This window comes from Neodiprion fabricii, chromosome 5 (genome assembly GCF_021155785.1).
Source record: "Neodiprion fabricii isolate iyNeoFabr1 chromosome 5, iyNeoFabr1.1, whole genome shotgun sequence".
Lineage (NCBI taxonomy): Eukaryota > Metazoa > Arthropoda > Insecta > Hymenoptera > Diprionidae > Neodiprion > Neodiprion fabricii.
In genome coordinates, this window is record NC_060243.1 from 9,031,720 (window position 1) to 9,044,586 (window position 12,867).

The following is a 12,867-nucleotide window of genomic DNA, read 5'->3' on the forward strand; positions in this document are numbered from 1 at the left end:
GTCACAATCTGACAGTTGACGATCAAATCGCAAACTGAATACTCAAACTTTCGATAATATCAGGATAACTGCACGGAATTATTTAACACTTTGATTAGAAAAAATTAAACGATACGTTAGAATTATTAATAAAATATAACTATACGAAGGTAACGAATACAATAAATTTAAACAGGCGAAAGAACGGTTGTTTCACATGAAACTTTATTGATTGTACAGTTAAAATTTTCGTATAATATCGATAGAAAAAAATCTTGGGAGCTTTACTGGCGTGTTCCTTTGATACATTTCATGTTTTATAAATGATTGATAAAAAAACAAAAAAAAAAAAAAACAAAAATAGAATCGATTGGAACCGCATTTCAACGCAAATCGTGCAGCTATGCAAGAACTCCTCGGCAGGAAATTGCTGCATGTGTTACGTTAGATGGACGACGATGTGCGGTACGAAGAGAGAGAGAGAGAGAGAGAGAAGGTGGCACATACAAGACGCGTAATAACTCGAAAGGCGTTGACAAAAGTGTGGGCAGCTGAAAGCTGAGAAGATATCGTTTGTGCCGAAGTATTAGCGAGGGCAATAAATTTCCGACCATCTCGTTAAGCGCGGGCTGCAGGTAAACCCGTAATCCGTATTTGGAGAAAGAAACGGCACCGGCTTTTTACCAAATTGACAAAAAATTCACCTCATCTAGAATTGCCACTTGAGATTTTTCGACGTCTGTATAAATTAGAAACGTCTTGATTAACCCTGTTATCGAGTTACGGGTAGCAAATCCGAGATGCCGATTCGATCGGATCGATTCGCATAAAAATCGGTTAATCAGTAGGTCAAAAATATCGATTCAAACAGGTTGAAAATTTTTCCTCGTCTTACAATTAGTTTCATTTTCTTTTGTTTCTTTGGTTCTCTCGTCAGGGATAATTAATAATATTCTCTAAACTCGTGAACATATAAACGGTATTGCGATTGAGTATCTTAAAAAATCGAGAAAACTTCATTTCAAACAAAGATTTTAAATAAATAAATAAATATATTTGTATGTGTGTCAGAAAAAACAGAAACGAGTTTAATTATTATTCAACTAAAGAAAAATATATTTTTTTTTCTTACCTTTTACAACTACGGCCTGCGTCGTCATCATCGGCTGGAGCCCCCGCGCCTGAGTCCTGAGACAGAGAAAAATAATTCTGTTTTACAAGTAAGATCGAAGATTCTCGATATTGAACTGATCGTACAATTAATTGATTAATTGGGCTGAAAAATTGGAAAAAAAAAAGAAAACAGCCTCGGCGAGACTTGAACTTGACTTTCTCGGAAACGCCTGTCCATTGGAATCGAGTTTCTGCTTTGTCCAATTGAAATTCTAGTAATGGCCTAAACGCCACATAAATTTCATTGAAATCAGAGAATGACAGATCGTAAGATCTCCTCGTATAACCGCGACTTCTTTCATCAGAACAGATTTTTTTTTTTTAAAGAATTTCGGGAGCTTTTTCTAATAATTTCTCTAAAAGAAAAGGTGCGAATAAAAAATCCGTAGCAAAAAAACTCAGAGGATACATCGACGATTTTAAAAAGTCTTTGTTTTCGTATTTCGGATATTCCGTTCGCCTGCAAACTTGCTTACAATTTTGCCAATCGTTTCCTTCAGAGCTTCACTCTGCATCCACGCGAAGTAAAGTTAATAATATAATGAAAAAGCGCGGTAACATTATTGCGCAGACTTTTTTGTCTGAAAATCTTGTGCTCCGATCATCCTTCAAGATTCTGGCAGACACGGATACAAGAGTGACGCATCGTAGGGTAGTCACGGACGATTATTGCGACTAGAGCTGGGATTAAAGACTCGGCTGTTCTCGTCTAGGAGAACAGCACCGATGCAAAGCTGAGCTTGCGCTCGGTAAGCTGACGCCCGTTTCCGCATTTCGAAGTCTTAATTGAGCCAGGAATTCTCTCTCGTTTCTCTCTCATTGGTCCGCCGGGTCGTTGCACTCTCGGCATTGTGCAATCGGGATTGGAGAGAATTTCACACAGAAGACTCTTCGACCCTCCATCGTTCTCAAGTCTGAATACGGGCGACGACTGCAATTTGCGGCGTTTTGAAGAAAGCTGCATTATCGTGATAAAAAAGTAAATTTTCAGGAAATAAAATACTTTGCAAGCTCGGAGAATATCGTTTCCTTCGAAACCGAGGAAAATATGAAACCCTCGAACTTTTGTAACTGCTAAAAAGAGACCGTTTACCAATTTTTACCTTCCTCGTTGTTATACCGCAGCATTTTGTACGTAATCCGATAAACTTTGCACGGAAGGTTAATTTATTGGAAAACAAATGGACGTTGGTAAAAATTCATTCTAGGCGATAAAAAAAATGAAAGACAAAGGAATTGAACGATGGATAAAAATTGAACCGACGATACAAGTTTGTGGTTTAAAAAAAACCGAATAAAAATGTAATCTTTCTGAAACTGTTCAAAACCGAACATTTTTCAATTTACATACTCGATTTTTGTACCAACTCAAGTCTTTGGTTTCGCCTCCATGCGTATCTTCGATCAGAAATAAATTAGCTACCGTCTTTTAACGATGCATCGATAGGTCATTTAAAAAAAAAACCAGACATTTAAACAAACCAACACAAGTTTTTCAAGTCCATTTCAAGAATTTAAACCGCATCTGGACCATTGAAAGTTTCAAGTCTCAGGACTTGATGACGAGGTTTGTCGTAACGTTAATATGAAATTCGATCATTCATTTCTTTGACTCGCTGCGTTTTTCCGAGTTTAGCAACAGCTCCGGAAATGAGCGAAGAATCCATCGCCGACTTTCGAACGAAAGGTTGCAAACCCACGGAAAGATTTTAAATTTAACGACAGACAACCGGCTTTATTAACCGGATGAACATGAGCCGGCTCTCGGATTTACAGTTTTAACGCTGCAAGTTCCAGGATTACCGAAAACAAAATATTAGTATCTAGTCCAAATTTTTAACCACAAATTGAGATTTATGATTAAAGATTCAAAGGCCTAAAGATGCTCAGCCACCATATTATATGAAATTATGACGATTTTATTCTTATTTTGAACCACTTTAATGGATCCACCATTAAAAATTTTAGAAGTCCGAAAGTCTGACCTTGGATTCGTTATCAGTGACCTAAAAAACCTCCGCCAACTAATTTCTACTAGAATCAGAATATTTTTGGATTGTTTTTTTCCACCATATTTAATGCGATCTTTCTGAATTTGGCAAATCTGACCTCGAATTCATAATCGGTAACCCAAAAAACTTTGCGGTAGCAATTTTCATTCGAACCCATTCGTCCATTCTCAAAACGTCATGATTTTTGTTTTTTTTGGAACTCTGTTATTTAATAACTTAAAAAGTACTAAACCGATCAAAGCCAAAATCTAATCGGTTCTAAATTTAGAAAAACCGCGTCGATTGAGACTAAAATCATTGAAATCCGGTAACTCGTTCTCGAGATATCATCGGACAAAAAACTTGCTCACATAAATTATATATATGTAACATAGATACATAAACAAACACCCTAAAGAGCGTCCAACCGAAAATGGTCGGATGTGATTCTCTAGATCTTGAATCGTTGATATTTAGTGAAAATTAAATTTTTCATTTTCAATGTCATTTCCAGATAACTTCCTTTTTATTTCTGAAAACAGAAAAACGGGAAGGTAAAAAACCAGCAGGACGGTCGTCGCCTCCCCTAAAGTGCCGACCAAGAGGCGTAGCCGCCGCCAGCAAACTCCGGTGGCTGGACACGAGAGAAGGGAAAACGATAAGCGATGACTAACCCGAAAGCTTACAGCTCAACCCTTTGTGTTCTTCGCCCCTTGAATTTTGCATAGAAATACACACGTACACGTGCGTATATAGAATGCAAATACACTTGCCGAGAAGGCCAGGGAGAGGGATCCAGCGCATTTTTATACTTCAACCAAAGGGTCACTCCCCTTGGTAACATCGATTTTGCAGTTTAATTTACTCAGAGTATCTAGCTTCCCAGCTGCGCAATGGAAAGGCTTAGGCAAATCAGCAAAGGGACGGAGACGCGTGTGAGACGATGCGACGCACGATGCTGGTCGTGATTAGAGGTGAGTGATTGCAATTTGAAATCTTTTCAGTTCCCTTCATAAATTGCGAAATTGTACATTTGTTGCTACGTACACTTGGGGACAATTAATCTGAGACGGTTAATTTTTTACACTAGACAGTTACGTTGGCAATACAGACAAAACCTACAGCGCCACAGACGGCCGAGCGCGAAACAAACTCAATTCAATAAACCTAACATAACCCATGACCGTCGGATCTAACCTAAGAATCGACGTGTCAATCCAACAAGTCATTATCCTCGCGATATTTTAAGGTTAGATTCGACGGTCGTGGGTTGTGTTACGTTTATTGAGATTGAGTTAGTTTCGCGCTCGGCCGACTGTGGCGCTGCAGGTTTCTCTGCGTTGCCAACGCAACTGTCTAGTGGAAAAAATTAGCCGTCTCAGGTTCATTGTCTCCAAGTGTACTTTTATTGATACGAATTTGCGAGGTTTCGCAACCAATTACGAATCAACGAGACGACGCTCGGTTTTAATGTCGTCCTCGTAAACTGTTGCTCGTTCAGCCGCGATCGCAAACTATCTGCAAAATGATTATATGTTATACGGCTTCGACAAATCCTGTTTAAGAAGATTACAACGATTTATGGGGCGCGAAGTTGTGTGCCGATACGAGTCGAGTGGTTGCGGTTCAAATTTCTAAATCCTAAGTGGGCATATCGACACCTGTAAGAAAATCATCGCCACTGTAACAGTTAAGTCTGCGTATACATAACGACTTGGTTACTCCATTGATCGTTGTGGGTGGATCTGTGCTATTTCCACCTATCCATATCTACGTTGTACCAAAGTTTATACACTGAGAAAAATTTAATTTGTTACAGTAACTAGAAAAATTCAGTAAAACAGGTACCGCTAAAAAAAACTCTCTGAATATTGTTGGAATTGCGAAAAACGAGGTACGCCTAACCATTTTGCGCTATCGTCGATCCTTTTTTGGTAATCGCAACTCAAAATCAGTTCGCGAGGTTTACTCTACTTTTTTAGTTAAACAAGGCTTTAACGTCAATTTATTCAACAGCTAGAAAACTAATTTTCATTTTGTGCCTAGAACTATATTTTTCGATTCTGGTAAAAAATGACAATAGTCAAGGACTGAGCGGTAACCGGAACTAAAAATTTCTCTCAGTGTAACCAGATTATAAACATATTGAACAACTTATGTACCTATATAAAATTTTACCGCGTTCTTACCGCAACGCCTACATTATTGGCACGATGCATTTTCTTTCCAACAGTGAAAGAAATCGTGGTTGGGAATGAACAATTTTCGTTCAGATATGTCATTCGTTTTACCGATTACATAAGTAGATTGGTACCCAGTCATTTCTTGTTACGCTCAAAACACAGATAGTACCATTGGAAGATAATTTCTCATTCAGGCATAGTGGCCGGTGATGGTGAATAAGATTATACAATTGAATTTCACAATCTATTCGCAGTGTGCATAGAAGGTGCTCTTAGGGAGATGGAGATATGCCCGATTCACAAGGACGGCAATGGCTGAGGTTATAACAGCCCTCTTGACAGAGTAATGCCCGAAGCAAGGCCCAAAGGACATGGTCGAGTCGTGCCTAAGTGCAAAGTTCTGAAAGGCCGGAACTATGTGCTTGCGTAACTCTCAGACTGCGAAGTGCGTCATGTAATATACATGAGGCATTCCACCCCAAACTGATTGACTATTATTCATTTTAAGTATGGTGTAGAGTGTAAAAGAAAAGTCACCTTCCAATGAGTTTTAGATTTTTTGGACCACGGGTTTGATTTTTACTGCTCCAAAAACACAAAAACACAATTTACGAATGAACAGCTCTAATCGATTGGCTGTAAATATTCGTGATGGTTCTTTATTTAAAAAAACTAGAATTTTGAGACCAAGATAGAAGTGGGCAAGCTTTTCATTTAGCAGTTGACTTTATTTAACAAGAAAAACTGTCAACTACGATCAACAGAACTTTTAAAATACATTCGATATTCAATTTTAGATAGACACGTCAATTCAATCCAAAATTCTCTTATCGACCGATCATCGTTCCTCCGTATAAAACCGGAAACTCTTTAGAATAATAGAAGAAATCAACAACAACTCCGTTCTTTCGTCATCCTGGACATGTATGTATAAAACAACGAAGAACTTGCGGTGGTCTCGCATTTCTCTCAGGGCCTCCTCTGCACCTTTATCGATTCCGCAACAGGAGCAGCAGCTAGAGTCTCGGATGGACGAGCATTATGCACCTACGTGCAGACGCTAGATCAAGCACAAGGACCCTCTGCTTTTGCTTTCCGCGCGACGAACTCGAAGGTAAAGTCCATCATCCCATGTAAGGAACACATACACGCACGGTCGACCGAATAATTAAGCATCACCGCTTTGCGAACCCCTTATAATCAGAGCCAAACGACTGCTGTGCTCGGTTTCGTCAACGGATACGCATCTGACATTACCAAAAGAGACTGCAACCTTCGAGTTGAGAGTCAGACCCGGCTTTGCATCCATCTTCAAATACTATCGAACGCTTTGATCGTTTGAAGATTGCAGGAAACATCCAACAGTTCTTTAGAATCGGACCTACACTGAGAAAAATTTCATGAAAATTTCTCTCAGTGTATGATATCTTTTAATTGGGGGGCACCTATAAACTTAAAGCTTTAAAGCAGTTGATCATGTTACATTTTTTTCAACTACAATGGTCGTAGACTTTGGGATTGTTTGTTTACTAGAGTATTGATTCCATAGCTGATAAAATGCGACATATTTACACTGTTAGAAAAATTTAACCAAAGATGTCCCAGTAGGTCCACTTGATGTTTGAGTTATTTGTTACATTTCTGTTGGTAAATGTGACACAAATTATTGTAATTTTAAAATTTAAATCGTCATATCAACGTTTAATTTGTACTTGGTAATTTCTTTTCGTTTAGTAAGACATTAAATAATGGTTAAATTGACCCAAAAATTTTACTGGACCTACTGGGACAATTTTTTTCTAACCGTGTACAGGGTGTAAAAAAAACCGTGTGTCGCTGTTTTATCAGATGATTCTCCAGGTCAAAATCAGCGAAGATCCTGAAAAATACGCCCCCGCAAAATCGGTCTTGGTCTCAATTTTCAATATCAATTGGGGTCGAAGAAAAACTTTTATAATTACCCTAAAAAATTCTTCTGGAATACGGCCTTTGAACACATAAAAAGATCGGTCAAATTTGAAAACAATTACAAAACGATATTCCATCGAATTGTGAGATTGTTTAGTAAATTCTCGTCGTTTGTCAGTTCGACAAACGGATTTTCGAGTCTCTGGCCCATGAGTTATTACCTAACTGATGAAAAACAGCGTCTTTAAGACCAACAGAAAAAGAATCGTAGAAACCCAACATACCATTGGAGTTCGCCTAGCTGTGCAGCTGCTCTGCTATCGTCTTAAAACCTTGTCGCCCGGTTTAAAAAGCCGGCAAACTTGTTAGCGTAATAAACGGGATTAAACTTTCGAAGCAAGTGCAAACCGAGGAGCTAGGCTAATTACGTAACGGTTACCTTACCCTGCAGGATAATCGGACCGGTATAAACCAGGATATTTCAGTATACTGTGAGGATTAAATTATTATACCATCTTTTACACAACCTTTATATTTATATGATATGTACGCGCATGCGTGCAATTTTAATTCGAGGAGGTGGAAGCGCCTCGCAAATCCTCAAGTGTGGAAATGGAATTCTCATCTATTAACCACAAGTAGTGAACTGTGCAGAGAAGAAGAAGATTGGCTGAGCGAATCAGCGCGAGTCGTTTTCATTTCCGTATCAAATTAACGATTTCACAACCATATTCATGAATTAATCAGGTTGTATAGTAAATTCGAAACAATCTCCAGACCAAGGAATAATGACGTAAATACAATCGAGGGTAATCAAGTTAAAAGGGGTCAAAAAAATGTTAGTTTAATGCAAAGAGACAAAAGAATCATGAGGCTGAAGTTAGTAACGTTAACGTAACGAAACATTGGGAAGAGAAATTACTATTTTGCAAGTTTATAGTGACTTTGAAGTAGTCAGGTTTTCAAAATATTAATACATTCAGCCTATTGTTATGATTTACCGAATTCCAGACATTCCTGCAACTGTAAAATAACGATTTTCTGAAACGCGTTAATCATTACACTAACGTCACTGACTTCATCCTCGTAAAGAATCCAACGAGTTAGTACGAAAAGAGATCAGTTATCGGCAACTTTCAAAAAATCGCCCCAAGTACTATTCCACTTTTCATTAACGAACGTGCGTTTATCAAGCTTTTCATTTTGATACCATTTTGACTGGACCGAACACCTGACATGTCCTTAACCAGAAACCATAAAACTTCCGATGTAGGCAGTATAAAGATAGTTCGAGGGAAAGTGAGAATTAACGAATACTTAGCGAAGACGAACCGGGAATGACGAAAAGAAGAGAAGACCACCCTCGATCTCGTGACTAATTGTAAGTTCCAGTCTCGATTCTCGCCTAGAGTATAAAGTTGGACATAAACCGAGTCGCCCTGCAGCAGCCAAAGCTGCAACGGGGTTGCAGAAGCATTTCTTCTCCGCTGAGCTATAGCAGGCGTGTACCGGTATACATAAATAAATATGTGTGTGTAGATCATACACACATAGATGTGCATACATCATGCATGCGAAATATAAATAGCCTCGGCTATTACAGCGGCGAGTAATTTTCAGTTCTTGGTGGTGCGTGGTTTCGAGGTGGTGGCTTTAAAATAGAACCTTTTTACACGGTGAAAAGAAGATCGCGACTTTTTAATTGCGTCTTTCAAGGCGAGCCAGAAGAACCAACCTGCTAATGCATCATTCTGTCTCGGCTTAATCCTTACGCTGCACACCTCTTGTGTATAAGACTGCCGTCACACCGGAATCGTTGGAGACCCTGGACTGAGAAAAATTTTTAGTTCCGGTTACCGCTCAGTCCTTAACTATTTTCATTTTTTACCGCAATCGAAAAATATAGTTCTAGGTAGCAAATGAAAATTAGTTTTATAGCTGTTACCGGAAAGTCTGGTATCCGTTACTATTCTTACTCATTGCGATCACTGTTGCTATATTTTCTTCTAACTGTTGCGAAAATTTAATGCTCGTGCAACGATAAATTGACGTTAAAGCCTTGTTTAACCAAAAAAGGATCGATGATAGCGCAAAATGGTTACACGTACCTCGTTTTTCGTTATTCCAACGACATTCGAACAGTTTTTTTTAACGATACCTGTTTTACTCAATTCTTCTAGTTACTGTAATAAATGAAAATTTTCTCAATGTGGAACAAAAATCATTGCCTAGAAAAGGAGAAATCGATTCGGATAGCTTGACAGAAATTCAGGAATACTCTTCAACTATCATATTTCAAAGCAAATTAGCTATCTTTGACAAAATGGAATTATGAGTGTGAAAAAAAAAAATTCATAAAACAACAAAATCTAGAAAAACGGAGGATCCTCAATATTTTGAGCTGAAGATTGACTGAGTAACTCTCGATACACAAATAATTAAGACAAAAAATATGGAGATACACGCGCGATGAAGGAAAGATAGTCGAGCGAGTGGAGTTGAATTTTTCGAAAAGAAATGAATTGACGAATTTTGCGATATTTCGTTATTTTTCTTTGATAAAATCTGATTATGCTGGATGTTTTTCGTATGGAATTTACGGTAAACGTATCGCGGGGTCATTTTGACCCCGGTGTGCAGCGCTGGGATTAAAAACGATGACTCCCGTAACCTGAAAATTTCCAGCTGAAAATATCGCAAGTGCAAAATGCATGATGTGCAGACTCGGTTTGCAGAAAATGAGTAAATATGTATATAATATAATGTGACGAGCGAGTTTTTGCCGGTTTTCAAATGAAGCATTTAGAAAATAACAGAAATCTCAATTCAGAGAGATAATTTATCGGTCTTACGAGATTTTATATACATATATATTATGTTCACTTTGAAATTTACTATTGAACTTTACAATGGTTGTAATTTATGTACACTTCATTCGCAGTTCGACTGATATTGAGATGGTTTCGGACCTCTGTTAAATACCGCAAATCGTATTTCACAATTCTCTCCGTTTCCTTAGGTAACGAAATCCGTTCAAGCTTTGGAAAATGATAGGGTTCTACTTGTTCTACTTGTGCGTTGACTGAAACAATTTCGAAAAATTAAAGAAACATTAAAGCATTTGCGGTTAGTTTTCACTCGTTTTGATATTATGGTACGTTACCGCATCCGAATCAGATAGATTTTGTATTTAATCATCAATTTTCCAAACTACTCTTACAATTAATGAAGCACAAAACATAAGCCCTTGTCATTTTCGAAAATTCTAAGAGATATGATTACTGATAAGAATTAAAACTCTGTAAAATGTTTTGTTCCCTTTCCATCTATCTACCGGTTGTCCGGAATTCATTCTTCATTCGTCTATCTATTGATCAAACAAATGTATCTATATACACGTTCTGTAACTATCAATTTACTTTCTGCTCCTGTTTAAAATCTGTTGGCTAAACGCTAATGTAATACAAATATTTGAAAAATTCGCTAATAAAGCATCAATATATACATATATTATATCATATATATATATATATATATATATTTATAACTTATAAGAAATAATACGATAAAAGTTATTTGTCCGAGAATCCACGCAAGGCTATTTTACGAGAGAATAACTCGAAGCAAATTTTCATAGAATTATGGAGATTCTGAATTTACGACCTTACAGCCAGGAATATTCGAAGCTCGATATATCAACTCCGAGACGTCTCGGGCAATTTTGTGAGGTGCTTTTGCCGAGCTTCGAGGCTTGTCGCCTATGCTGATATCGTGCAATAACTAGAACTCAACGCACGACAGGAATCGAGAACACGTTAGTCTTTCCTTCCGATTTTTTTATTTCATTTTTTTTTTCACCTTCTTCTTTTTCTTTTTATTCCGACAAGTTTCATGATCCCAATTAAATTCCTCCGGGTATCTAGTCTGGTACAGCCGGCAGGCAAACATCTCTCTAAATGATCGATTCAATTTTTAACTCTCAGCGATCTCGCATCGAGAATTGAGAGAATTAATTAAATTCTCGCACCGCGAGAGTCATAAAAAACGTGAATCCTTCTTTTTCCGTAGTTTTAAAACTCAGCTTGTGTAATAATCATATTAATCATTCCATACGTACAAATATTATTTATCTACCATACACATTACGTGATATCTTGGAATGTCAAATCACCCAATTCTTGACCTCACAAATTTATTGTTGCACAAGCATTAAATTTTCGCAACAGTTGCGAGGAAATCTACTAACAGTGATCGTAACGAGAAAGAACAGTAACGCATACTAGACTTTCCGATAACATCTACAAAACTAATTCTCATTTTCTACCTAGAACAATATTTTTTCGATCGTGGTAAAAAATGAAAATATTTAAGAACTGAGCGGTAACCGGAACTAAAAATTTCTCTCATTGCACGCAATGATTTTTGACATGGGGTCTCCAACGATCCCGACGTGACAGCGGTATTATACTCACAACAGATAATAACAGCGCAAGAATTGAACACCCAGAAAAAATTATAAAAATAATTTAGACATTTCATGATATTCGAAAGTCTCGATCGAGTTTCGGACGGTACATTATATTCATGATACATGTCACATACAGCGAGACCGTGTATGATATAGGTATAACGTAAGAAGCGGGGAAAAAAGGGCATAGAAAAAGTCACTTATACCGTCCAAGAGAGCGGCGGCACGATGGCGTTTATAATTTGCGAGCAAAAACCCGTACAGTAGTAAGCGAACAGCTGCATTACGTCAACCACGAGTGTAATACTTGAGTAGTTCTTTGAGGACGGAAGTTGTCTGGCTCCTTAGTGCCATGCAACTCTCGCTTAACACCATCGACTACCTAGGTAGGTACCTAATTATCATAATTTTTCCCTCATGTTCCCTCCGTGCCGCCAATTAGGCTGTACCTCTGTACCTAATCGGGTTGCAGCAGTTCTGGTTTAAAACGCGTCAATGAGGATCCCGTCCATTTTCTCGCGATATTCTGCAGCTGTGGAAGCGAGCTGAAAATTGCTCGACCATAATTTCTGTGATTATCGGTAAGGTTTTTTTTAATAATTTTTTCAATCCTTTCTTCGCAATCCTGACAGGCAGATTTTACTCGCAACTTTCAATAAATAATTATATCCCACGATGTGCTCGGCCACACGCTCCACTTTATTGCTTGTAATATCGAAACGATTAACGGTAGCTTATGTATTACAAATTCTTTTGTAAACTTGTATTAATATACGCGATACTTGCAGGGAAAGGAATGAGAACGTTTTATGCAAAGGTTACGCAAGGCTCGATAGTCTCAAATTCTACCGCATCTCTGTTCATCCTGATATTCACGGTACTGCATGAAAGAGGAAACATCGATCCACCTGATATAAACTGATCGTGACATGCAATAAGCAACGCAGTTTCGCGATTATTGTGAAGTGTTAGGAGCCAATGGCATTGCCTGTACAAAGTTAATGCCAATAAGAAAGATTGGTATGCCGCAAAGGGCACTGCACGAGGCACATATCGAAAGAGGCAGGCTTCAGAGGACATGAAACGGATGTTGGACAGATAGATACGTCAATAGATTGGAAGAGACGGATACGTGCGTTCGAACGCATTAATTATTTGCTCGTTC

General features: G+C 38.0%; 1 protein-coding gene across 4 annotated transcripts in view; it reads right to left on the bottom strand.

Moving 5' to 3' along the window:
* The window catches only part of LOC124182926 (protein phosphatase Slingshot homolog 2), a 168,097-nt gene that overhangs the window by 147,476 nt on the left and 7,754 nt on the right, over nt 1-12,867 (bottom strand). For all 4 annotated transcript variants that reach the window (XM_046570746.1, XM_046570745.1, XM_046570743.1 and 1 more), the window contains exon 2: nt 1,112-1,167. In XM_046570746.1, the coding sequence (XP_046426702.1) occupies nt 1,112-1,167 (56 nt within the window). The remainder of the gene's footprint in view (nt 1-1,111; nt 1,168-12,867) is intronic.